This window comes from Eutrema salsugineum, unplaced genomic scaffold, assembly GCF_000478725.1.
Source record: "Eutrema salsugineum unplaced genomic scaffold, Eutsalg1_0 scaffold_15, whole genome shotgun sequence".
Taxonomy (NCBI): domain Eukaryota; kingdom Viridiplantae; phylum Streptophyta; class Magnoliopsida; order Brassicales; family Brassicaceae; genus Eutrema; species Eutrema salsugineum.
In genome coordinates, this window is record NW_006256867.1 from 449,456 (window position 1) to 473,365 (window position 23,910).

At 38.2% G+C, this 23,910-nt stretch overlaps 4 protein-coding genes, 2 non-coding genes and 1 pseudogene across 7 annotated transcripts; 5 read left to right on the plus strand and 2 right to left on the minus strand.

Annotated features, from left to right (window-relative positions):
- Window positions 1-778: 778 nt before the first annotated feature.
- LOC18022157 (ribonucleoside-diphosphate reductase large subunit) lies at window positions 779-9,112 on the plus strand. The gene is given in 19 exon segments (XM_024158458.1): window positions 779-929; window positions 932-1,017; window positions 1,666-1,727; window positions 1,828-1,915; window positions 2,014-2,255; window positions 2,257-2,275; window positions 2,425-2,665; window positions 2,755-2,831; window positions 2,926-2,982; window positions 2,985-3,116; window positions 3,653-3,775; window positions 3,896-4,060; window positions 7,730-7,849; window positions 7,949-8,151; window positions 8,237-8,386; window positions 8,473-8,518; window positions 8,520-8,627; window positions 8,787-8,864; window positions 8,990-9,112. Coding segments are annotated over 19 exon segments (2,271 nt in total).
- A 595-nt stretch (window positions 9,113-9,707) lies between these two features.
- Window positions 9,708-9,832, plus strand: LOC112088298. Its single transcript, XR_002900461.1, has one exon. It is a non-coding gene; the product is annotated as a small nucleolar RNA SNORD14 (small nucleolar RNA).
- A 59-nt stretch (window positions 9,833-9,891) lies between these two features.
- On the plus strand, window positions 9,892-10,016 carry LOC112088310. Its single transcript, XR_002900472.1, has one exon. It is a non-coding gene; the product is annotated as a small nucleolar RNA SNORD14 (small nucleolar RNA).
- A 706-nt stretch (window positions 10,017-10,722) lies between these two features.
- Window positions 10,723-14,142, plus strand: LOC18022159 (crossover junction endonuclease EME1A). 2 transcript variants are annotated; one of them, XM_024158405.1, is made up of 12 exons: window positions 10,723-11,025; window positions 11,248-11,430; window positions 11,559-11,623; window positions 11,817-11,984; window positions 12,058-12,208; window positions 12,362-12,471; window positions 12,784-12,959; window positions 13,031-13,094; window positions 13,186-13,304; window positions 13,488-13,577; window positions 13,655-13,769; window positions 13,883-14,142. In XM_024158405.1, the coding sequence occupies exons 1-12, from the start codon at window positions 10,779-10,781 to the stop codon at window positions 14,024-14,026; spliced, it is 1,632 nt and encodes a 543-aa protein (XP_024014173.1). In that variant the 5' UTR covers window positions 10,723-10,778; the 3' UTR covers window positions 14,027-14,142. The 2 variants fall into 2 exon arrangements, with proteins under 2 accessions (XP_024014173.1, XP_006404637.1); XM_006404574.2 differs by having other exon boundaries at window positions 11,248-11,385.
- A 466-nt stretch (window positions 14,143-14,608) lies between these two features.
- On the plus strand, window positions 14,609-17,203 carry LOC18022160 (annotated as a pseudogene).
- LOC18022161 lies at window positions 17,050-18,928 on the minus strand. Its single transcript, XM_006404576.2, has 2 exons — window positions 18,596-18,928; window positions 17,050-18,504 (listed from the first exon to the last, which is right to left on the minus strand). Exons 1-2 carry the CDS (start codon window positions 18,914-18,916, stop codon window positions 17,254-17,256), a joined length of 1,572 nt encoding a protein of 523 aa, XP_006404639.1. The 5' UTR covers window positions 18,917-18,928; the 3' UTR covers window positions 17,050-17,253.
- Window positions 18,929-19,251: 323 nt separating this feature from the next.
- LOC18022289 (probable ATP synthase 24 kDa subunit, mitochondrial) lies at window positions 19,252-21,754 on the minus strand. Its single transcript, XM_006404577.2, has 7 exons — window positions 21,583-21,754; window positions 21,096-21,189; window positions 20,518-20,662; window positions 20,222-20,332; window positions 19,928-20,074; window positions 19,676-19,798; window positions 19,252-19,594 (listed from the first exon to the last, which is right to left on the minus strand). The coding sequence occupies exons 1-7, from the start codon at window positions 21,619-21,621 to the stop codon at window positions 19,531-19,533; spliced, it is 723 nt and encodes a 240-aa protein (XP_006404640.1). The 5' UTR covers window positions 21,622-21,754; the 3' UTR covers window positions 19,252-19,530.
- Between the last annotated feature and the right edge of the window lie 2,156 nt (window positions 21,755-23,910).

Consider the following 23,910-nt stretch of genomic DNA (forward strand, 5'->3'; position numbering starts at 1 on the left):
GATTCATAAAAACATGTTTTTAATTAAAAAAACTAACACATCAAATATACTGTTGAATATATTTTGAGTCTGTCTAACGCAGACAACAGTTTGAAAAACCGTGTCCTTTGATTAGACTTTGGAAACCCTATATTCAACATGGAAATCAATTTTTTTTTGCTCAAATATTAATAATGTCTAATCTATTTGTAAAATTAAGAATGTTATACACAAACCTAATTTATTTTGAATGAGATTTAATTTATTTCAAAAGAATTTAATTATGTATAATTTTATTTTGAATGAGATTTATTTTATCTTAAAAGAAATTAATAATATCTAAATAAAAAAATATAAAATTAATAGCCTGTTTATTTAAATTTTAAAGAAAGTTAATCTCGGCTAAAAAAAAGACAGTTGGACCCCATTCGAAAATACATTGAATTTCATGGGTTGAGTCTAAATTTTAACCATTAATAAAATTTGAATTAGTTTACCCGCCACTTAAAAAACAAAGCTCAATATCTTTTTACAGAAGCTGGCGGAAAAATTCTAAATATTTTCCTGAGAAAGTTGATAAGAAAACCGGCCATTAAAAGTCAAATTAGACATGAATCAGAATAATCAAACCCTAGAGAGAGATTTGAAACCGAATTCCCAAAACCCTTTTTGTCGTCTCCATCATATCTCTATATAAAACCATTTCTCATTCTCAGCGATAGTGTTTCTTATCGTTAGACACTCATTATCTGTTCGACAGATTTCCTCTAAGAGTTTTTATTTCCCCTAAAATAGAAAAATGTATGTGGTGAAGCGCGACGGAAGGTAGGAAGCCGTTCACTTCAATAAGATCACTGCACTACTTAAGAAATTTAGTTATGGGCTAAGCAGCGACCACTTTGACCCTGTCCTCATTGCTCAGAAAGTCTGTGTTGGTGTCTATAAAGGAGTTAACTCGACGAGTTGGCTGTTGAGATTGCTGCTGCTATGACTTGTAACCATGAATATGCCTCTCTGAGGATTCTGCTCTCTCTCTTTGTTTGCCTTTCTATGATTTGCTTTATGGGTACTTCTTGATGTTGAAGAGTCATTTCTAGAGGAATGATCTCCCTGATTAGATTGGTGTTTCATATGATTTAATTGTGAAGTTGAAACTATTCACCATACTTTAGGTTTCGGTTAGTTGAGCTTGAAAATGACTATTTCTTCATTGAAATTGAATAAGTAAAAGTTTACACCTACCTTCTCACAGGAATTTCCAACCTTGGCTCAATCGGAGCAAGGTGGAAGGATGCGAAGATTGGAGCGGAATTCCATCTTTCTGAAACCTCTGGAAGGTACCTTCAGAAGGCTTGTTCTGGGACCACCCGCCTGCTCTGGACCCGGAATTAGTGGGTGCAAGGATGCAAGTCTTACAGGACCGCATTCGCGGCCTGCAAGTTGAATGGACATCTAGGGGTAAAGCACTGTTTCGGTGTGGGCCGCGAGAGCGGTTGTAAATGGGTTTTCAGAGTGATACCTTTGCAGGTGTAGCTGAAGCAGGGGCGCTAGCCCCGTTTCAAAATCTTACGCGATCCGCTCCCCTTTCCCTCCGAAGGTACCTTCCATATTAGATAGTTTGAATTATCGACCTGATACTTGCATGATCCATATAATTTACATGTTTTCTGTGTGTTTATGTTTCAGCTTGCTGCTAGGATTGCTGTCTCAAATCTCTACAAAAACACTAAGAAATCATTTTCTGAGACGTGAGTGTTACCCTGAACTTTTTATTTTGTGTGTGTATTTCATTGATTTAAGTTATTGTTTTGAATGAGTTGACTTTGATGGATTGTGTGTATTTTTCAGGGTTAAGGACATGTACAATCATGTCAATGAGAGATCTGGACTGGAAACTCCTCTAATAGGTGATGATGTATTTGAGATAATAATGAAGGTAAAAAAATTTGTGTTTCTTGGTGTGATGTAGTTAAAAATGTCTTCAGATCTATCTTGTATATCACCGAATTGTGGTTTCATTGGTTTTTTTTTCAGAACACTGCTCGTCTGGACAGTGAAATCATCTACGACCGTGATTTTGAATATGATTACTTTGAATTTAAAACTCTTGAGAGATCGTACCTCTTAAAAGTCCAAGGGAAAGTTGTTGAAAGGCCTCAACACATGCTGATGAGGGTTGTTGTTGGTATCCACAAGGACGATGTTGATTCTACAATCAAGACTTACTATATGATGTCGAAGAGATGGTTCACTCATGCGTCTCCTAATCTCTTCACCCGGAACTCCAAGGCCTCATGTAAATTGCTATTTATGCATCAGGTAAATTGCTATTTATGCATCAGGTAAATTGCTATTTATTGATATTTATGTGAATCCATTGATAAGGGGATGTATCCATAAAACGCGTTTATGCTGATTTGCTATTTAAAATTATTGAATTGGCAGTTAAGCAGCTGCTTTCTGATATGCATGAAAGATGACAGCATTGAAGGCATATATGAAACACTCAAAGAGTGTGCTGTTATAAGTAAATCTGCTGGGGGTATTGGTGTTTCAGTTCATAATATCTGTGCAACTGGAAGTTACATTCGTGGCACAAATGGAATGTCTAACGATATTGTTCCAATGCTATGTGTATTCAACGACACTGCTCGTTATGTTGACCAAGGAAGAGGCAAGAGAAAGGGTACACCACAGGTTATACTTTGCTAGTGTTATCATTTGTGGAGTATATGCTGTCTAGTTTATCTGATGTATAATTTGTATTTGGTGAAGGAGTCTTTGATGTATACTTGGAGCCATGGCATGCTGATATCTTTGAGTTTTTGGAGCTGCGGAAGAACCATGGAAAGGTAAACTCAAACCAAGATATTTCACCATATTCTTCTAAAATGTAATTTCTAAGTTAACCTGATACGGCCTCCAAATACACTTTTCCCAGTGCAGGAGTAACACAGGGCTAGAGACTTGTTTTATGCTTTTTGGGTTCCAGAGCTTTTCATGGAGAGAGAGTCCACAATAATAGGCAGTGGTCACTGTTTTGTCCTAATGAAGCTCTGGGTTTGGCAGATTGCTGGGGCGCCGAGTTTGAGAAACTCTACACTAAGTATGAAAGAGAGGTGAAGGATTTCATCCATGTATATTTTGGTTCTTAGTAACTCGCATTACTATTACCTCAATACCAATTATGTATGTTTTGTCCTAATGAAGCTCTGGGTTTGGCAGATTGATGGGCGCCGAGTTTGAGAAACTGTACACTAAGTATGAAAGAAAGGTGAGGGATTTCATCCATGTATATTTTTGGTTCTTAGTAACTCGCATTACTATTACCTCAATACCAATTATGTCATTAGGGAATATCTAAGTTAACCTGATACGACCTCTAAATACACTTTTCCCAGTGCAGGATTAACACAGGGCTAGAGACTTGTTTTATGCTCTATGGATTCCAGATCTTTTCATGGAGAGAGAGTCCACAACAATGGGCAGTGATCATTGTTTCGTCCTAGTGAAGTTCCAGGTTTGGCAGATTGCTGGGGCGCCGAGTTTGAAAAACTGTACACTAATTATGAAAGAGAGGTGAGGAATTTCATCCATATATATTTCATCCAAGATTTGTAAGGGAGAAGGTGAGTGGGTAACTTGTTTGCCGTATCTGTGAATTTACTCTTTCTTTGCGCTCCATGTAACATTCTTCATCTCACAACATGACATTCCATTGGACTCTCATCCACCGCAGCTTGCTGGCAGTTTGGGCTCAATAAATCATCACTTTGATTTTGATAAGTTAGCAGATGTCAGATACTAAGTACTTGCCTCCTTTGACTTGAAACCTGAAAATGAACCAATCATCTTTATAAAATTTCCTTGTCTGTGATATGATGTTGACTTTTACTTTATTTTTCTGTGTGGCCAGGTGACTGCTAGTGTTACCATTAATCACAATAAAATAATAGATGTGAATTACTATCCTGTAGAGACTGTAAAAACGTCAAACATACGTCATAGACCTATTGGTATTGGTGTACAAGGTCTTGCAGATGCTTTTATCCTTCTTGGAATGCCATTTGATTCTCCAAAGGTAGACTTGCTTTGAATGATATGATCAATCTTGGGAAGTAGATTTTATTCTTTGTTCTAAGATATTTGATTTCACGCTCAACAACTGAATAAGGACATTTTCGAAATCATATACTACCATGCACTCAAAGCATCTTCACAACTTGCCGCTAGAGATGGTAGCTATGAGACATACAAAGGAAGTCCTGTGAGTAAGTGATAGAGTTTAGACTTGTGAACTCTGTAAATGCTGCTTCTATTGATGATAACGATGAGTACAAGAGAATAGATCAATGAAAGACAAGAAGATATATCTCTCTCTCAGAATCAATCTCTCTTCCTCATCACGATAACCTCATAACAGCCATCGCCATAGTCGACGAGCTCATATCGCTCTCCACTCACATTCAACAACAAAAGCATGAATATCAAAAATACCACAAATCTCTTATTTAAAGAAGATGAAATCAACGGCAAAGCCTCTGATTGTATTCGAGTCTTTGCCTTCCCTTGCCACGTCAAATGTCTCTTTCTCTTGCACTTGGTCATGAGGAACGTATCAATACCCCGCCCTTTTGAAAAGCTTGTCCTCAAGCTTGGAGAGAATGAAATGATGGAAAGACACAATACTGGTTTTGGGACGCCTTCCTTCTGCTGCAACTCCAATATTGAGTTTGTCGTTTTGTTCTTCCAATGATGCCACACACATAAACGTTTCCATTTGACTCAGGTTGAACACAATGACAGGCCTCCTGAAACCTCCAACACTTGTGTTGCACATCTTTTCGCTGAATTACTGCAGATGTTTGCAGTAAATCTCGTTGTGTGTGAGCAAATTCTATCTTAGTATCATTAGCAAGCATCTGATGTAGATATTGTTTCTGGCAATGCACCTTAGTCCCCTTGTCGCTGAGATTAAGTTTCATCCTCATTTTACGCAGCATTCGTGACACAAATGTGTGTCTCATCCTCTCAGCAGTACTAAGTTGAAAATTACTTCCCACCATAGGTTCAGAGATTGATCCCAACAAGTCATTCAATTTCGCATGCCTTTGTTGTGCTATTATGTTGACATCCCCATCCATTTCAGCTTGGTTCGTAGAGGAGGCAGTCAACTTCAACCTAAACACAGGCTGACCTATGCTTGCAAGTATTGTGAAAGCACAGTTGTGGTTGTCTATACGACGCCATCGGTGCCACAGATAAGAAGATTCCTTGGCAAGTGACCACCAAAGAGTTAAAGCTATTTTCTGAAGCGGCATTATGTATCTTCTGCAGCTATCTCCCCAATCTCTGTTTGTATCAAAAGTTGTCTCCATATACTGTCTACAAGGACTGTATATATCTACAGTGTTACACCATGCGCCATTTCAGGGCTTGTAGATGTCTGTTGAACTTCTTTCAAATGATTCAAAACTTGTAACAGCAGCAAATTTATACGAATTGCCATTTCATATGCTCTATTTTGCAATATGTTTCCAAGCTGAATTTGAGATGGTAGTTGAACTCCAGTATCTTTTGCATTTCCCAGCAGACCTGTTACTCCACATCCTTTATTAAACTGAAAACTGGCACGTTCAAACAATATATGGCCAACTTCCAGCAATTTCGCAGACAGACATCTCTCACCATCCAAGGGTTGAGTCCATTTGTCTCTCTGTACCCGTTTCACTGCTTCCCACTCTGCATTCACACTAGCTGTTTTGTGAAATAACTCGACATGGCCAGTGTGTATCCATCTTGAATTTCATGCTCCTTAACCTGTTCATTTAATGGTTGAATCTCCTGCTCATTGCTTGTATTCCTCCCCCATCGCAATACACACTGTTCAGTCATAACAGAGTGAAAATTCTCCAGCTCAGTTTTATATTTAAAACTCCAATCCGTAAGAGAAATCCTTTTCTTCCTCCTTTGATGTTTCTGTCTTGCACATAACCCTTGGCATAAATTGTCCCTCAACAAGGCAGCCATATAATCTGCAATCTGCTCTTCAAATCTGAGAAACACATGTCGATCTAGGAAGGAAAATTGATTCATCAACATCGTAGGAACCAAATCACTTGTCACTGAGCTATTCTTAAACTGGAAATTCCATGATCTGGAAAAAAATTTCTGCTTCCTCTGCTTTATCATCCCATTTTTATATTTAAACTGCCAAGACTTAGGAGATATCCTTCGTTTCCTTTGATGTTGAAGTCTGTGTCCCCTAAGAATCCGATTATCGAACACCTTGAAGGCATACGTTGTGGAGTCGACACACGTTGATTTCTCACAAAGCTCAGACACAGCAGAATGTAAATCATCAAGGACGTCACTCAATCCTTCTGATACGACTTGTTGTTGATCCTCAATTACCATATTTGTTTCTAAATCTCCTAACATCTTATCGCTAAGGCCAGGTTCCATGAAAGAAAGTGATACCTCAGATTATGCAACACACTCAGCCTCCACGATTGAAGCAGATGCCGCCGAACGTGAATCAGTTGGAAAAATCGAATCTGCCTTTGGAGTTGTCTCTGCGACACAAATTGACTCAAGCGTTGTAATCGCTTTTGCGGATTCAGATTGAATCGCAGAAGATCTCAATCTCTTCCTCAGGCGATCTTGTTCGGCAAGCAACCAATAACGTTCAGGATCACCATCATCACCGTACTTCATCAACAAAGCCTTCCGCAAATCGTTCCAGGTTTCAAACTCTCTTTGACAATACCACCTTAGTGCATCACCTTCAATGAAACCAAATGCCATCGCCTGTTTCTGCAATTCAGTGATATCATCGCATCGAGCAAAGTATCTCTCCATCCAAGTGATCCACGACCTCACATCGTTTCCCGTGAATATAGGTACATCAACGAATCCCATCGCGTTAGATTCAATCCGAGCTCACAACGCACCAATTGATAGAGTTCAGACTTGTGAACTCTGTAAATGCTGCTTCTATTGATGATAACGATGAGTACAAGAGAATAGATCAATGAAAGACAAGAAGATATATCTCTCTCTCAGAATCAATCTCTCTTCCTCATCACGATAACCTCATAACAGCCATCACCATAGTCGACGAGCTCATATCGCTCTCCACTCATATTCAACAACAAAAGCATGAATATCAAAAATACCACAAATCTCTTATTTAAAGGAGACCTCTCGTAGTAGTAGTATTTATGCTGTAATTTCCATTAGTAAGGTATCAAGAGTATTGATCAGAGTTGCAGGGGAGGAGAGAGACTCCATAAACATTCTCTCAAGTCCTGTAACTTCTTTTGATTGATACGTAATCAGAGTACTATTCAGTATTTCCTTAGATTGCAAGTACATCATACCAGCAGAGGTTAGATACTAAGTACTTGCCTCCTTTGACTTGAAACCTGAAAATCAACCAATCATCTTTATAAAATTTCCCTGTCTGTGATATAATGTTGACTTTTACTTTATTTTTCTGTGTGGCCAGGTGACTGCTAGTGTTACCATTAATCACAATAAAATAATAGATGTGAATTACTATCCTGTAGAGACTGTAAAAACGTCAAACATACGTCATAGACCTATTGGTATTGGTGTACAAGGTCTTGCAGATGCTTTTATCCTTCTTGGAATGCCATTTGATTCTCCAAAGGTAAACTTGCTTTGAATGATATGATCAATCTTGGGAAGTAGATTTTATTCTTTGTTCTAAGATATTTGATTTCAGGCTCAACAACTGAATAAGGACATTTTCGAAATCATATACTATCATGCACTCAAAGCATCTTCACAACTTGCCGCTAGAGATGGTAGCTATGAGACATACAAAGGAAGTCTCGTGAGTAAGGTACGCATCTCACCCTACAATAATTTTCAGTATCCATTGACCAATTTCGTAATGTCTCCTTGTGGATTGTTTAGTTGACTTTGTCCGATGATACTTTAGGGAATTCTTTAACCTGACATGTGGAATGTAACTCCATCAAACCGTTGGGATTGGGCTTCCCTAAGGGATATGATATCAAAGAATGGAGTAAGGAACTCTTTTTTAGTAGCACCTTTGCCAACTGCTTCAACCAGTCAGATTTTCGGGAATAATGAATGTTTTGAGCCATATACCTCAAACGTCTACAGCCGCAGAGTCTTGAGGTGTGTGATTAGACCATATGACAATGTATCTATATTTCTGGTTTCCTCCTCTGGCTTATTCATTTGGTATTCTTGGTTTGTTCAGTGGGGAATCTGTAGTGGTGAATAAGCATCTTCTCCATGACTTAACTGACATGGGACTTTGGACTCCGACACTAAAAAACAAGATAATTTATGAGAAAGGTTCTATAGTAAATGTCCCGAAGATACCTGATGATTTGAAGGCGATATACAGGTACAACTCTCACTTAACTTGTGATCTTACTCACTACTGTGTTCCGATACCAAGATTTGACTTGTTTCTCCTAAAAGACAATGCAGGACTGTCTGGGAGATTAAACAAAGAACAATAGTGGACATGGCTGTTCGACCGTGGGTGTTACATAGATCAAAGCCAAAGCTTGAACATACACATGGACAAACCCAATTTTGCGAAACTCACTTGCTTGCATTTCCATGCGTGGAAAAAGATATAAGCTTACCTTAAATATTTTGCTAAACTCGTTTCATAATCAATGTGAAACAGTGTCGAAAAATATTACTGAGATTCTAACAAGTATTTGGCCCATTACTCATAGTCTTTGGTCCTGTGAATAATCTCTGATCTTATTTTGTTGTTTTGAATCTACCTAAAGGGTTTGAAAACTGGGATGTATTACCTGCGATCACGTGCTGCAGCAGATGCGATAACAGTTGACTCAACCATGCTCAAGGTAAACAAACAATACCATACTCTTAAAACACTGATTCTTCCTATGATTTTGGACATCTGCGAATATTATTGTTGGATTCTTTTTTTTTTGTTTTAACAGCATTATTGTTGGATTCAGTGTAGGAGGAGAAGCTGAGTGTAATAGCCGAAGGAGACAAGCAAGTAAAGGAAGAGGACAACGAAACTAAAATGGCACAGATGGTTTGTTCCTTGACAAACCCTGACGATTGTCTCGCCTGTGGAAGTTAAAAGCTCTTAAGTTGAAGTTTGGTCTTTCAAAAGTTAAAAAGTAAAAGCACGTCTCTTGGACTATCTGTCGCTTATTTAACTTGTTGGTTTGTATATGTTAATAGTTTTCGAATGCGTAATGTTGCTTGTTCGAGTTTTGTGTTGTAATCCAAGTTTCATTTTTGTTATATAACAATAAGTCTTGACACGTCTCATCTTGAAAACTGTAATTTTCCGCTTCCAAAACGTTCTTAATGATCATATGGCAAGCAAAATTCTGAACGCAACTCTGAACATAACCGTTTGACTTCGTGGGCCATTAAATGGGCCGACGGAGTTAGTCGTCACTAAATTAAACTAAAGCCCATATAGATGCAGCAGATTAGCAAGAAGGGAAACAAATCTCAGCCGTTCATCTTGTGGTCAATAACAAAACCCTAGTCATCATCCAACGACACCTCTTTCCCTCACTATATAACCATCTCATCTCTTCTTCTCCTCCAAAAAAACCGTACAATTCGAATTCCTGCCTTATTTTGCTGTCCAATTACAATTTGTGTGTCTCCGATTTCCTGATTTTAATTTCAATCTAGTTTTTTTTTAAGAATTATAGAAAATTCGATGATGATAGATTCAAAGGCTTGTTTCTCAAAACATTCGCAGTTGCCGCCTAAGGCTTTCGCCTTTCGCCGGGCTTGAGAGTCAATGCTGTTCTTTATCCTTCCTTGGATGTCTGAGAATTACAGTTATGTTTTGTTTTGTTTTTTTCGGTTTCATCGTGATGTTTTGTTGTTGTTATGTATCGATGATGATAAATCCAAAAGGCTTGTTTCTCAAAACATTCGCAGTTGCCGCCTAAAGCTTTCGCCTTTCGCCGGGCTTGAGAGCTAATGCAGCTCTTATCCTTCCTTGGATGTCTGAGATTTTTATTTCTCTTTCTCTTCTTCTTAGTTTTGTTGTTTCAATCTTCGATTTATATTGGTGATTTTGCAAAGGTATTTTTCCCCCGATTTTGCTTGAGAATGTTTGAGATTATTGGTTTTGAATTTCGCACCATATAATCAAAGATTATTTATTCGGTTAAGAACAATTCAACTATTTTATGTTTTAAAAATTTGATGTTTTCCAATTTTCTATGTGAATGCGTTTGGTTTACTTTGACAGGTGCTAATATAAGATTATTGTTTGTTTGAAGAATTCAAACTTTATGTAATTGCTTAAATTTGTCATACTTATCCATTGTAGCACATAGTTACATTGTTTTGAAGACAAAGCAATGGTCAGTGACACTTGACAAACCATTTGAAACAAATCTCGAATATGATTGATCCAACTTCAACTAACTTTGAATGTGTAACGTTTAGCTTCCAAATTTGGAATAAGATTTCATAAAAATAAGCTCTATTGAACATAAACAATTCAAACCTTTAATCAAATATGATTATAGACTTCAAATTTAAGAACCGATAAAAAAGTATGATCAAACTAAATTGTGAATGAGAGCATTAAAGGCTCTGAAATCGTTTGGAATCCAATAAACGGTGTATCCAAACACTCTTTAAACGAAATTTTATCACAGTATCGCCCTCATTTAGAGTTATCCCGCCTTCATAAGAATCGAACTCAGTACTCTCTGCGAAATTCAAATTCCATCTCTCTTTCTCCTTTTCTGTGAGTGTTTTTTCTCATGAGCGATCCCATTCTCATCTCCGACGAGGAGGATGAGTCTACTCCACCACAATTTCCGTCCAAGAGGGCTCGAAAGAATCCCACTCCGACGATTGTAAACTTGGATTCCGACACGGCACCGCCGGGGTCTTCTTCTACTCCGTTCCTCGTCGACGAGTCATGTCTCCCTGACGATGTCACCGTCGTCAAATCTTCCTTGGGTTCCGGAGCTCGAGGTCCTTCACTCCGCGAAGACAAGTTTTCCGGTAAATTTGACGTTCCTTTTGCGAGAAATCTCTCAATTCGTCTTTGTCATTTCAGTATGTACGGTTTATCTTTGGTGAAATGGTTTCGATTATTGAGGGATTTATACTCGGGGAGGTTGTTCTATTTGTCAATTTTTGTGATTCCTGTTGAGTCTTTTCAGTTCCTTTCTTTTTTAGGGTTTTACTGTACATTCACTATGTTTATTTTGGAATTCTCTTTAGGTAAACGACTAGTATCTCTTGATTCGGATTCTGAAGACAGTCCTCGACCTGAAACTTCTAAGAAATATGAACCCATACATGCTGATCCTTTGGTTCAACGATGTGAATTGGTATCTGGATCCAGTGATGCAGATTCTGGTGAGGAGAAGAACTTTGATCTGAATGCAAGAATGTTTTGGCCAAGTATTTTACGCAGTTATATGCTTAGGAGAAGTAGTTATCAGTTATAGAAAATAATGCGTGATGAAACTTCATTTGCAAAGGGTTTTCTCTTCTTAAGTTATGAACTGCTGGTGGTTGTTTTCTTTCAGATAATAGTCCTAATTGGATGCAGGGAGCCAGTTTTCGATCTTCACCTCCCAACAATGCTATTGAGGTACTTAGAAAATTTGGAAATTTTGATTTGTAATCTTTCTCAGTGTTCTTTTAGAAAATTAGAAAAACTGGTATGCTGGTTGTTTCTTTCCTTTGTTTGGTACACACTGTGTTGATCTTGTTTCCAAATGGTAGAAGCTGTATAACGTAAATGTAATTGCTTGTTTCTTCTGTTATTTACTTGCAAAAATCAGGTAGAATCTGGCCAAGAGAAGGAAGAAATGAGCGCTGAGAAGTTTGGTCGACAAAAGCAGACCAGAAGCTCTAAAAACACATCTGTTTCTGGTAAAGCAATGCCAAAAAAACAGATGTCAAAGGACGAAAGAATCCGAGCGACAGAGGAAAAGAAGTTAAGAAAAGAGGTGAGTGTCTTTTTACGTGGCTTTTCTAGTTTGTGTTCCCTGGACCAATTGTTAACTGGCTTCCATCATCCAGCAAGAGAAATTACAGAAAGCAGCATTGAAAGCAGAAGAAGCTGAGCGTAAAAAGTTAGAGAAGGAAAAGCAGAAATGGGAAAAGGGAAAGTTAGCCCTTAAATCTATTGTTGCTGAGATTGATACTAAAGTGGTTGAAGGATCCATTGGAGGTAAAAAAAATTCTCTATTCTCTGTATTATATTATCCTTCAACATATGAGTAGGATGTTTGTTCTTTGACTCTCTTTTTTGTTTCATATTTAATGGCTGGTTTGTGACTTATGTATAAACACACTGAGTTTCTCTGGTATAATGATGACATAGGACTTCTGCTTTTAAGGTTCTCTGAGAAAGGCATTGCATTCCGTATAGCCCCTAATCCTATCGAGAGATCCATTGTGTGGACGATGACAATTCCAGAGGATATTGCTCCGGTACGATCAAATCTCAGTCGCTTTGGATTTTCAACTGATACATGTCCTTTAAAAGTTTTCTTTAACTTCCATCTTTCAGAATGAAAGAATTTTTTTATAGAAGGAGATCGATCAAATATTACTTCATAACACCTGACATTGAGCTATATTATGAAATATTAGATTTGAATCCCTTTTGCTATGAGTTGAAGGGCCTTGGAAGAAAAGAATCCCTTGTGTGATGGGTTGAAGGGCCTTAGAAGTTTTATGTGAATCAGCTGTACCTAGTATTTTCTTTTACTCTTGATTTGCATCTTCTTTTCTCTCTTACAGAATTTGCCCCGAGGGACCAAGATTCCATATGTTTTACTTGTGTACGAGGCTGAAGACTTTTGTAATCTTGTTGCTAGTGAAAGACTTCTCGAAAACGTCTCAAGAGTTCGGGACCAATACCCATCGTATACAGTGTGTTACCTTACTAACAAGTTAATGTCCTACGTAAAGAAAAGGTTAGTTTGAGAATGTTAATTTTTGTTGCATCAATTTTTCTATCCTGAAGCTGAAAAAAGCAATCTTCTAGGGAAGGGGTTGAGTACAAGAAAGATGGTAATCACAGTGGTTGGAGAAAACCTCCTATTGATGAGGTACTACACTACAGTAGCTAATGAAAATGTGTTTAGAGGAAAAATTCTTAGTGCTTCTTTACTGTCTTTAAACACATCTGATGTTTTACAGGTACTTGCAAACTTAACTACTCACTATATTGGAGTACATTCCAGGCATTGTATTGATGAGGCTGAGGTGGCTGAACATGTTGTTGGTTTAACAAGTAGTCTGGCCTCTTGCCAAGTCAGGTATTAATTTTAAATCATGCATGGCTGTGAAGTAAGTTAAATGGCACCGAATGTGAAAGTTTAATATTAAGTACTTGATACATATATACATGTGGCATTGTGACTGTGTGGTTCTGGCTATTTTGTTTCTCTGGGTTTGCCTGCTTGGTTTTGAAGTAAACTAACCGTGGTTCTGATGCACAGGGATAAGTTATCGTGGTTAAAAGTAAAAGCTGACGGTGTAGTAGCCTCCAAGGATGCAGTTGTCAAACACTTGATTAAAAAGAGTCCATGGTAAAGTAAAGTAAAACCATTACAATCTAGGTTTTGTTTCAGTCTCTCTGAATGCGATATGTAATTGTGTTCTACAGGTTAAAAGCGTTAGTAGCAATACCAAAGGTGCAGCCAAGATACGCTGTAGCAGTGTGGAAGAAATATCCATCCATGAAGTCTCTTCTTGAGGTTTATATGGATCCTAACAAATCGGTGAGTAGAAAAAACCTTGCGAGAAACTAACTACGGAATTTGACTTGCTCAGTTTGTTGTTTCTAATAGTCTCTGAACCAAATCTCGGTTTTGGTTTAAAAATTTGGGTACAGATTCATGACAAGGAGTATCTACTGAAAGACTTGAAGGTGGAAGGTTTAGTAGGAGGAGACATAAGGTTAGGTGACGTTTCTTCAAAGCGAATATACAGAATTCTCATGTCCCACAATGGAGGCATTATGACTGACGAAGTATGAAAAGGTCCTTCACAGATTTATTCTCCACATGACTTGAACTAGAAATCAAAATGTCACACAAAACAGTAGAGTGATTGTGGCTGAGATTTTGTGGTTGTTGGTATAGGTATGTATGCAAGTTATAACTTGTGAACAAAAGTTTATAAATATCATTCCCATCTTCTTTGAAGTGTTTAATGTGAGTTTAGCTCTGACTCGTTTTCTACATAAGAAGGAAGTCCCTCCCAACAAAAACTTAACGAGTGCTTATAATCTACTGATAAAAGCAAAAGCAAAAAAATAGGTCTATCAAAGCATTTCATTTCTCTAGAATGTTTCTCTTTTACTTTCAACATTCGTATTCCGTCTTCTTTTACTTTTACTTATAACATTTCAATTTCTTCTTTTCACACTTTCCTGTTTTCTAGAGAGAGAGAGAGAGATCAGAGATTCGCTCATAGTAATTAAATTTCTTGACTACATTATATCTTTACACCTAATCTTGACTACATTATTTTTTACATTATCTTTAGAACTAATCTTCTTCTTCTTTCTTTCTTTTCTATTCTTCTTCTTGTTGACTTTCACTCTCCCACCGATCGAATGGCTGAGCTTAAGCATGTCTCCCATGAATGTGTGTTGACCTCGCCTAAAACAGTCGAAAATGGGATCTGCAACATTTGCTACAAAGACGAGCCTGTCGAATTTGCATGTGATCCTTGTAACTTCGATCTCTGTAAAACTTGTTCCAATCTACCCAAGAAAGTGTCTCACAACTTTCACTCCAAGCACCCTCTAGAGTTTTGTCTACGCCAAACTGATCAGAAGCCAAGTCACATCATATGCTACGCGTGTGGGAACATGTCTTCTGGCTCGTTTTACGAGTGTAAAGAGTGTGAGATCTACTTGGATCTGAGCTGTGCGCTCATGAAGAACATCTCCAGGTTTTGGGACGCCAAAGAAATGCTCCACAACAATCATGCTCACTTGGTTAAAAGGTGTAGACCAGGACCAGACGCTAGAGGCTCTTGCCTTCTCTGTGAGCTTCCTTTATCTCCATCCTCTGTATGTTACGGTTGCGTTCATTGTTACTTGTTTTTTCATGAGCATTGCCTTGATCTTCCCACTGAGATTCAACACCCTCTTCATCCACCACACCCTCTCAAAAGACTTGATTACATCCAAAGTTGTGGTGGTGGAAGAAACTGTGATGCTTGTGGAATGACAATCTACAGTGTACCGTTTGGTTGTCTAGAATGAAATTTTAAACTACATTTGAGGTGTGCGGATACATTCTTGCGAGGTTTGATTCATCGTCATCAGTCTCATGAGCACAGATTGTTTTATGCAAATAATCTTGATACTTACCGTTTAGGGAAAGTATCAAAATGTCACATATGCAAGGAATATTGTGGAAACCCCTTTTTCTACTGCGTCGAATGTGGTTTTAGGTTTCATTTGAAGTGTCTTGAGATTCCTGAGTTGGTACTCACTCATTGAAGCGAAAAATGTGATTTTCTTGGCCCACATGGAATGCGTTCTACGCAAGGTAATTGATATTTTCTTGCAATTACTAATTTTTTTTTTGTTACTCTCTTAATGATGATAACAGACTTTAAACAGGGAGCAGAGCCTTCTCCATTGTATTTGAAAGATCTGTATTCTTGTGGACAAGGCATCACGCCAACAACAGAAGATGACTTCAAAAGCATCAAATCAGAAAACAAACTCATGAAAAAAAAAAAAAAAAAAAAAAAAAAGAAAAAAAGAAAACAAACTCATGGTATGACTTCTTGCATCTATTCTTACATGCTGATCTTTCATTGGATTGACTCAAGTTTGTAATAATATCTCAGGTTAACAGTGTTGGCCACACTCATGTGCTAAGATTCGTCGATTCAAGAGAGCTTGATGATGAACATGCAGATTGCAGCATATGTGATGGAAAATTATATGGTAAGGCATGTAAATGCGAGACATGTAGCTTCTAGACACATAACTTCTGCGCGGAGCTAGGGCTACCAATAAGGCATAGACTTCATTCAAAACATCCTTTGACACTCCTCCCTGATTCCCCTGTTGCAGGGTTTAGTATGATTTGTGACATCTGTAGCCAGAAAGTATCTGGTTTCAATCTCTTTTGTCGGATATGCAGTTTTATAGTCCATGTTCGTTGCGTCTTAAGACATAGCCAGTTCCTTGGGACGTTACATAGAGGGCAGAAACTCATGGTTAGAGCCCGAGGAACATATTGCCTCAAGAACCATAGCTCGTTTGAAGTTACTGTTTCGAGCTCATATCCTAATACTTGCACTATTTGTGAAGAGAGTTTGTGTGGGAAAATTGTGTCGTGTGTAGACTGTAGAGAAGTGTATCATACTTGGTGCATTAAAGGCCTGCAAGTAAAACTTCGAAGCCATCCACTTCACCCTGGTCACAAGCTTAGGTTTTTCCCTGTGAGTGGATCCAAGTGTGCTGTCTGCAAACTGAATATTACAAAGTATGGCTATAGTTGTCGCAAATGCGAGGTCAGTTTCCACTTCAAATGCGTCAAAGCGGTTGGTCTATCAGAAAGGACCAAGTATCACAGGGATCACTATCTCTATAACTTTTGGGAGAAAGATTCAACTCGAGTCTGTAGTGTTTGTGCTAGGCGTTGCGGTGCGTTGTTCTACGGCTGCATGAAATGTAAATTCAGAGCCCATGTAGAGTGTCTTGGGTTTCCGACCAGTGTGAAGAATCAACGGCATCAACATACACTCGAGCTAAGTTATTCATTGGACAAGAAGACTTGTTCTCTATGTGGATCAGAGTGCCACGAGAGGATATACTCATGTGACCACTGCAATGAAGGGTTTCATTTAAAATGCGTAATGTCTACGGTAAAGATCTAATATAGAATCACTAAACCCATATAATATATCTTCTTTTGTTTTTAGTTGATTTCAACAATTTTTTGTATTTTTTATCCAGGATGGCCTTATTGAAGATGCAACAGAAGATGATCAACTTCGAGACATTTATCTTATGTACATTGAGAAAGAGATATCCAAGATAATGAGTCCATATGGGACTGTGTAATACCAGATATACTTGGTTATTTGTATTTGTAATATTTGTTTTAAAACCTGGAGAAAGCATTTGAACAAAAAAAAAAAAAAACCTGGAGAAAGCCAAGTCTTCAGATTTGGTGTAGATACAGAATTACATGGAAACTTGCTTTACTTCTCTATGTGCTGAACGGAGAGTCATGGTTCCTTGATGCTGATTCTTGAATGTAGTCTAGAACCTTCTGGAATCCCCAATGGCGGATTTTCGCAACAACAGTTATCAACAGCAAAGAGTTCCCACTCTTTAATCCCACATTTCTCCAATGCAGAACGCAATCTCTCCTTTTCCTTCTCTGCAGGGTACGAACCATCTGGTGTCACGAGCACAGCACCCGTGTAAGACTGTCCTGCTACACGAGCCGCTCCATTGTAATGGAACAGTCCCCAACTTAGATCATCAGACACATCCACAATAGTCCAAAACTCGTTTGACACCACACCATTGTCTAAAACGCTAAAACGGAATGTTGCAGGAGTTTTTCCTCTCTTAACCGAGTATCTTCTCCTTCTCCACACCAGTTTCTCTTCAAGCGTCCTGACCTGAAACACGGGTTCATACCAAAACGATGACTTCCCTTTCCCTCTATAGAAAAGCTGGTACTGACATGGAAACTGATCATAAGCCGGGTTTTGTCCAGCCGCTACACGCCAGCTCCAATCCAAGTCCCCTAACCATCCAACAAACAAGTCTTCTGCTGTCTCATGGCATAACTCTTTCCCTCGAAAACTAGTCATGGGAGGCACATAAGGCTTCTCAGGGATCTTCGCATCCAGTTCTAGACAATTGTGTTTCTGTAGTACACAGAGAGAGAATGCTTCAAAGTATGGACTCTCATAAGAAGCAATGCATCTGTAACTACACACTTGATCCACGGGACTGCATTGGTTCAAACACTGAAGAGCTTTTCGACAGTTCGGATCAAAGAGACAGTTCAAAATCTGAGGTCCACAGTTCTTGACCATACAACCAAGTGTGGAAAACCCTTTCGACCTCAAGTTCTGCAAAACAGGAACTGGTCTTATGTAAGCGTTGATGATCACAAGCAAACAGAACCTTATATCATCAGAGTTACGACGCTCCCAAGCATCTCCCACTGTCTTCACAACCTCTATTGCTTCCTTGTCCTTGTTAACGCTTCCAAAATCGATTCCTCCAAGCCTGTTCATCAAATCAGGAGAAGACTCAAAGCAAATCATATTCTTGATGTTGCTGCTGTTCCTCTGTATCCATTTCACAGATTCTGGGTTATTTACAGAAACTATTACCAATATATCAGTCTGATTCAGCTCCTGCTTCAGACTCACAGCTCTCTGATCATTTGACCTAAAAATTCCATCATCAAAGACGAGCATTTCATATCCATCATCAACCCATTTCAGTCGTCTAGCCTGTTTTTCCAAAAACGAATTAAAAATCCAAATTTTGCAAGAACCCATGTAAGTAAGAGAGACAGAGAGAGAGAGAGAGAGAATGACTTACAGTGTGGAGCATAACCTCCTCCCAAGAGGTGGATTTGAGTGGGCTTACTGCTCCTTTGCCGACGAGAGCAACCAATCTGACCGGAGGCTCAGGCTTTTCCGTCTTCGTACTCTTCTCTGTCTGCAGGACCGATCGAACAATGGTTCGCGCACGGAAACCCACTCTCCGTCCGGAAAACGATGTGCCATCTTCGGAACGACGAAGATTACGGAGAGCATTTGCCGGAGAGAAAGCCGCTTGGCGAGTGAGGAACCGGTTGAGGAAGAGAGAAGAAGCTCTCGTTCCAGGTGGAAAAGAAGCTACTTTCAGAGAAATCGACATGGGGATTGGCCAAGATACACAGTTTAACGTCTCTCACGGTGGACTCGGCCTTTATAATTGTTCATAAATACGCGACGTGTTGATTTCTGATTGGTTCAAAATCGTTGCTTTTTCTGGCCGTCAGTAAGAAAGTAGTATATAACTAGAGTCCAGAGATGCTCAGAAAACGCATAGAAACCTCTAATCTTTGCATTGCAATTTGCAATATAAGCGACCTAAATAGCCAGTTTTTAACAATTTATATTTGTTAAATGATATTAGTCTTTAGTTCTCGACTTGCTCAAATCTAAAACAAACAGCTTATTTTTTCTCTCGATTAAGCTCGGAACATCAACTTTTTATTTAAAACATCTGAAATTTCATTTATCACCATTATCAGAAACATGAAACCACGTTTGTTTGTGTCTAAGAAACTCGAGCGTAATAACCAGAGAGAAAAAGTTAGACCACATTTGGTAAATTTCCAATCCATGGTGAGACCTTATTAATCGCCAAACCAAAAAGAGCAAAAAGGGAACAAATGATCTTCCCTTTCAAAGACAAATGACATGAGGGAGAGAGATCTTTCTTCTGCCTTTCTTACAACAAATCAAATGTTTTCCGAGGATCAAACCTTAGATGAAATTACGGATGTCCAACGACTTCACGTCAGGCATTTCCTCATCCTTGAATTCCTCCCTGAAGAATCGTTTTTTTAACATGATGAAGATTCAAAAGATTGATAACCAAAAAAAGGAAAAAAAACAGAGCTAAACTTACTTCTTTTTCTGAGACTCCATTGCTTCAAGAGCATCACTCTTCAGCTCATCCAACTGTGCTTTGGCAATGCTGAGCTCCAAATTTTCCTCGTATTTAGGAAGATCTTCTTTCCTAATCCCAAGCCTGTTCAGATTAACGTGATGCAAACACGTGATTTCATTAGCTATTATATGTGATCAAATATATACAAGGAGCAATGGGAATTATTTGTTCTTGTTTTTGTATGGGTGGTTGATGAGTTTAATGACGCACTTTTTGTTGCCTTTCTCGAATTCTGCAACCAAAAGATCCATTCCTTTCTTGTCGCTTCTCATGAGAGGCTTCTTTATATCCTTTTCAACTTTCTCCAATGCCTCGAACATCATGGCCTCAGCACCAAGCTCATCAGTAAGTCCCCTCCTGCAAGATATAATATCATAAGCACAAGAATAACTCAAGACTGCTTTTAACTATGTTTCAAACAATAGCATGAAAAAGAGGAGCTTGACTGGTGAGGAAAACTATCCAAAAGGGTCAATGAAACTAAAGTTAAAGTCTAACAATTACCTGGTGCGGATATCCTTCAACTTCAATAGATATGCACGAGCATCTGGGATCTCTTTAGTCTCGGTCTCAATATCATATTTAATGCGTTGAGATTCAGAGAACATGTCTGCCCTGCATACAAGGCAAAACGCAAACAAAAATAAACAATGTATTTAATAACCCTAACTCATATGACAAATTAGATTCGGGAAAATTGAAATAGCTAAATCATGAAATCCCAACAAACATAATTAGAGACAGCAACATACAACTGAGCAAAATAACAAACAACTAGAGAAGCGTAACAAGAGGCCTACTTTTGCCTGATGGTCTTCATGACATTTGCATAATGTTTTACCGCAGCCGGGTCCTCTGGATCAAGGGTGATTTTTTCCTTACGGAGAACATCAACTGCAGCCTGAAATTTGTTCTTGATCTCCGTGAAGACACCCTTCAACATCTCTGTCAAAAAGTTGAAAACTTTAGTCGATCATAGTAAACAATAACAATGTCACATCACTCTAAACACACACTACAGATTTCACCAACGCATTGAACATAATCCATCATAAACAGAATAAATATAAACTCAACAGAAGAAGTAAAGAGATAACCAGCTTCTTCACAATAACATATTGCATTTACCAAAAATGTTTCTCTAGAGATTTCACAATGAGAAAGTGACTTGACATTTTCTCAGCAAGAAACCACGTTAAACTCAAGAGCATGAACGGCTAAACAAAAGAAAGCAACTGTTTTCAGAAAAGCAATGCAACCAGAAGCAACGAATTCAACTAATCGTGTAAGCGAAATCGCATACATAACTATGCAACAAAAAAAAGCATAATGTTTTAAACAAAATTACAAATCAAAGATATCAAGTTTGGTCACCAACCATCTCCTTTAAATGTTGGACGAGCAGCTTCCTTAGCAAAGGAGCGGACTGGAATAGCATGGTGCTGCTGCAAAATGACAAGACTCCCCTGTACCTGCGTAATGATGGTAAGATAAGTTCACAGCTAATCACTGATATCAGATACGTATGGTTTCGATGAGAAACATAATATCCGATTCAAACACTTCATTTCGAGCCAGGAAAAGCCCATCCATTTCATACCAGCAGAGTTCATTACCATTAAAAATTTCTCATTTGATTCAACGGACTCTCCAATCGAGATTTTACATACGAAAACGACATTATTGAAAGGGATGTGATTCGGTGATAGATAGCATCAAACCCATCATCGCAATCGAAAGACACAAAACCCAGAAATTCGGAGGAAAAAGAAATGGAATCAAAGAGACCGACGAAAGAGGATCAAAACAATCGTGAAGACAACAGATTTTTAAATGAATCAGAAGAATCGAGCGAGAGAGTGTACCTGCTTGGATCTGGAGAGGAAACGAGAAGCGTAAGCCATTTTCTGATCGAGTCTCGAAATTAGGGTTTGTGATGCGTTGAGATCCCTATCTGAGCGACGGAGCAGAAGTCACAGAGGAGGCACTTTTACGGAGTCCTGCTTAATTATACAGCGTAGATCAACGGCTGAGATTTATTCGATTGTCTAGATAGTAGTAGATACTTAGATAGGAATGTTATGGAAAAAAAATAGGAATGTTATGTTGTGGATCGCTTATAATTTCTTCTCTTTTTACCGTATAGTATTTTTTGAAAATACTGTACTAGCATTTTCCGATTAACAATTTTCATTTGTTAATTACCATTACAAGCGTTCTTAATAACAATATCTCTTTGAACAAAAACAAAAACTGATTCTTTTCTTTCAAACAATGCTACGGATAAGCATTAGCTCTGGTGCTTACAAATAAAGAAATCAAGGATGCACTTGATGCGATTGGTGCTGATAAGACACCTGGACTAGATGGGTTAACAGCCCGATTCTATCAGCAATGTTGGGATACAGTTGGTGAAGCGGTAATTCAAGAGGTTAAAGAATTTTTCTTAACCTCAAAAATGAAACAAGGAATCAATAACACCAATATTTGCATGATTCCAAAGGTTGATAAACCGGAAACTCTATCAGAATATCGACCTATTGGATTATGTAATGTTGTATACAAAATTATATCAAAAATCCTTGTTAATCGCTTAAAGGGTTTCCTAAATACCATTGTTTCTGATTCGCAAGCAGCTTTTATTCTTGGTCGTATGATCACTGACAATGTCCTTATAGCTCATGAACTAATGCATTCCTTGAAGGTTAGAAAAAGAGCTTCTCAAACATATATGGCTATTAAGACGGATATTAGCAAAGCATATGATCGTATAGAATGGGATTTTTTAGAAAACACATTAAGGGCTTTTGGTTTTGATGAAAAATGGGTTCGTTGGATAATGGTGACAGTAAACACAGTGGAATATTCAGTCCTCATCAATGGAAATCCACAAGGCAGAATCATCCCAGAAAGAGGGCTACGACAAGGAGATCATTTATCACCATATCTATATATACTTTGTGCTGATGTCCTAAGCCATATGATCAAATCTGCTTCAGATATGGGCAAAATACGTGGAATAAAGATAGGAAATGGGGTTCCAGCCATTACTCATCTCTTATTTGCGGATGACTCTCTGTTTTTTTTGCCAAGCTAACAATCGAAACTGCAAAGCAATTCAAGACATCTTCAAGAGCTATGAACAAATGTCTGGTCAACAAATCAACCCATCTAAATCAATGATTACTTTTGGTTCAAGAATACCTGGTGATCTTCAAATCAGACTTAAAACATTCTTGGTATTGATAAGCAAGGTGGAGGCGGTAAATATTTGGGTTTGCCAGAACAATTTGGGCGTAAAAAAGGAGAAATGTTTGAGTACATCATAGACAAAGTGAGAAAACGTACGTCCCATTGGAGTGCTAATTTTTTTATCCCAAGCGGGTAAAGAAATCCTAATCAAATCTGTAGGAATCTCTATGCCGGTCTTCTCTATGTCCTGCTTTAAATTGCCCGTAAAAATTACGGATGAAATAAGCTCCTTGTTGATGCGATTTTGGTGGGAGAAAGGAGATAAAAATCGAGGAATTTCATGGATTACATGGAAACGGTTACAGCACTCAAAAAAGAATGGCGGTCTGGGATTCCGTGACCTCACTAAGTTCAATGATGCTTTACTTGCTAAACAAGCCTGGCGTATTCTCAAAAACCCGAATACATTACTAGCTAAACTGTACAAAGCTAGATATTTCAAGGACACTTCGATTTTACAAGCCAAAGCTCGGACAAACCAATCCTATGGATGGAGTTCGATTCTTAATGGTTTAGAATTATTAAAAAGAGGAATACGCCACATCATTGGCGATGGAGAATCAACAAAAGTCTTTGAAGATAATTGGATTCCAACAATTCCACCAAAACCAGCTACAAATGTTCATGGAAAAGATGATGTTTTGGTTAAAACTTTCATCAATGAGTCACCTCACACATGGAAGCCAGAAATGCTGGATGCTTATCTCAACGAAGAAGAAAAGGAACTTGTCAAAGATTTATATCTTCCGCAATTTTCAAAATCTGATAGACCTGTTTGGATTCACGACACTACAGGGGAATATACAGTCAAGAGTGGATATTGGTTAGCTTTCCAAGACAACATAGAAGAAATTGTTGCTCCACATGGAAATTCCGAGCTTAAAATAAAAATCTGGAAACTACCAATTATACCAAAACTAAAACATTTTCTCTGGAGTATT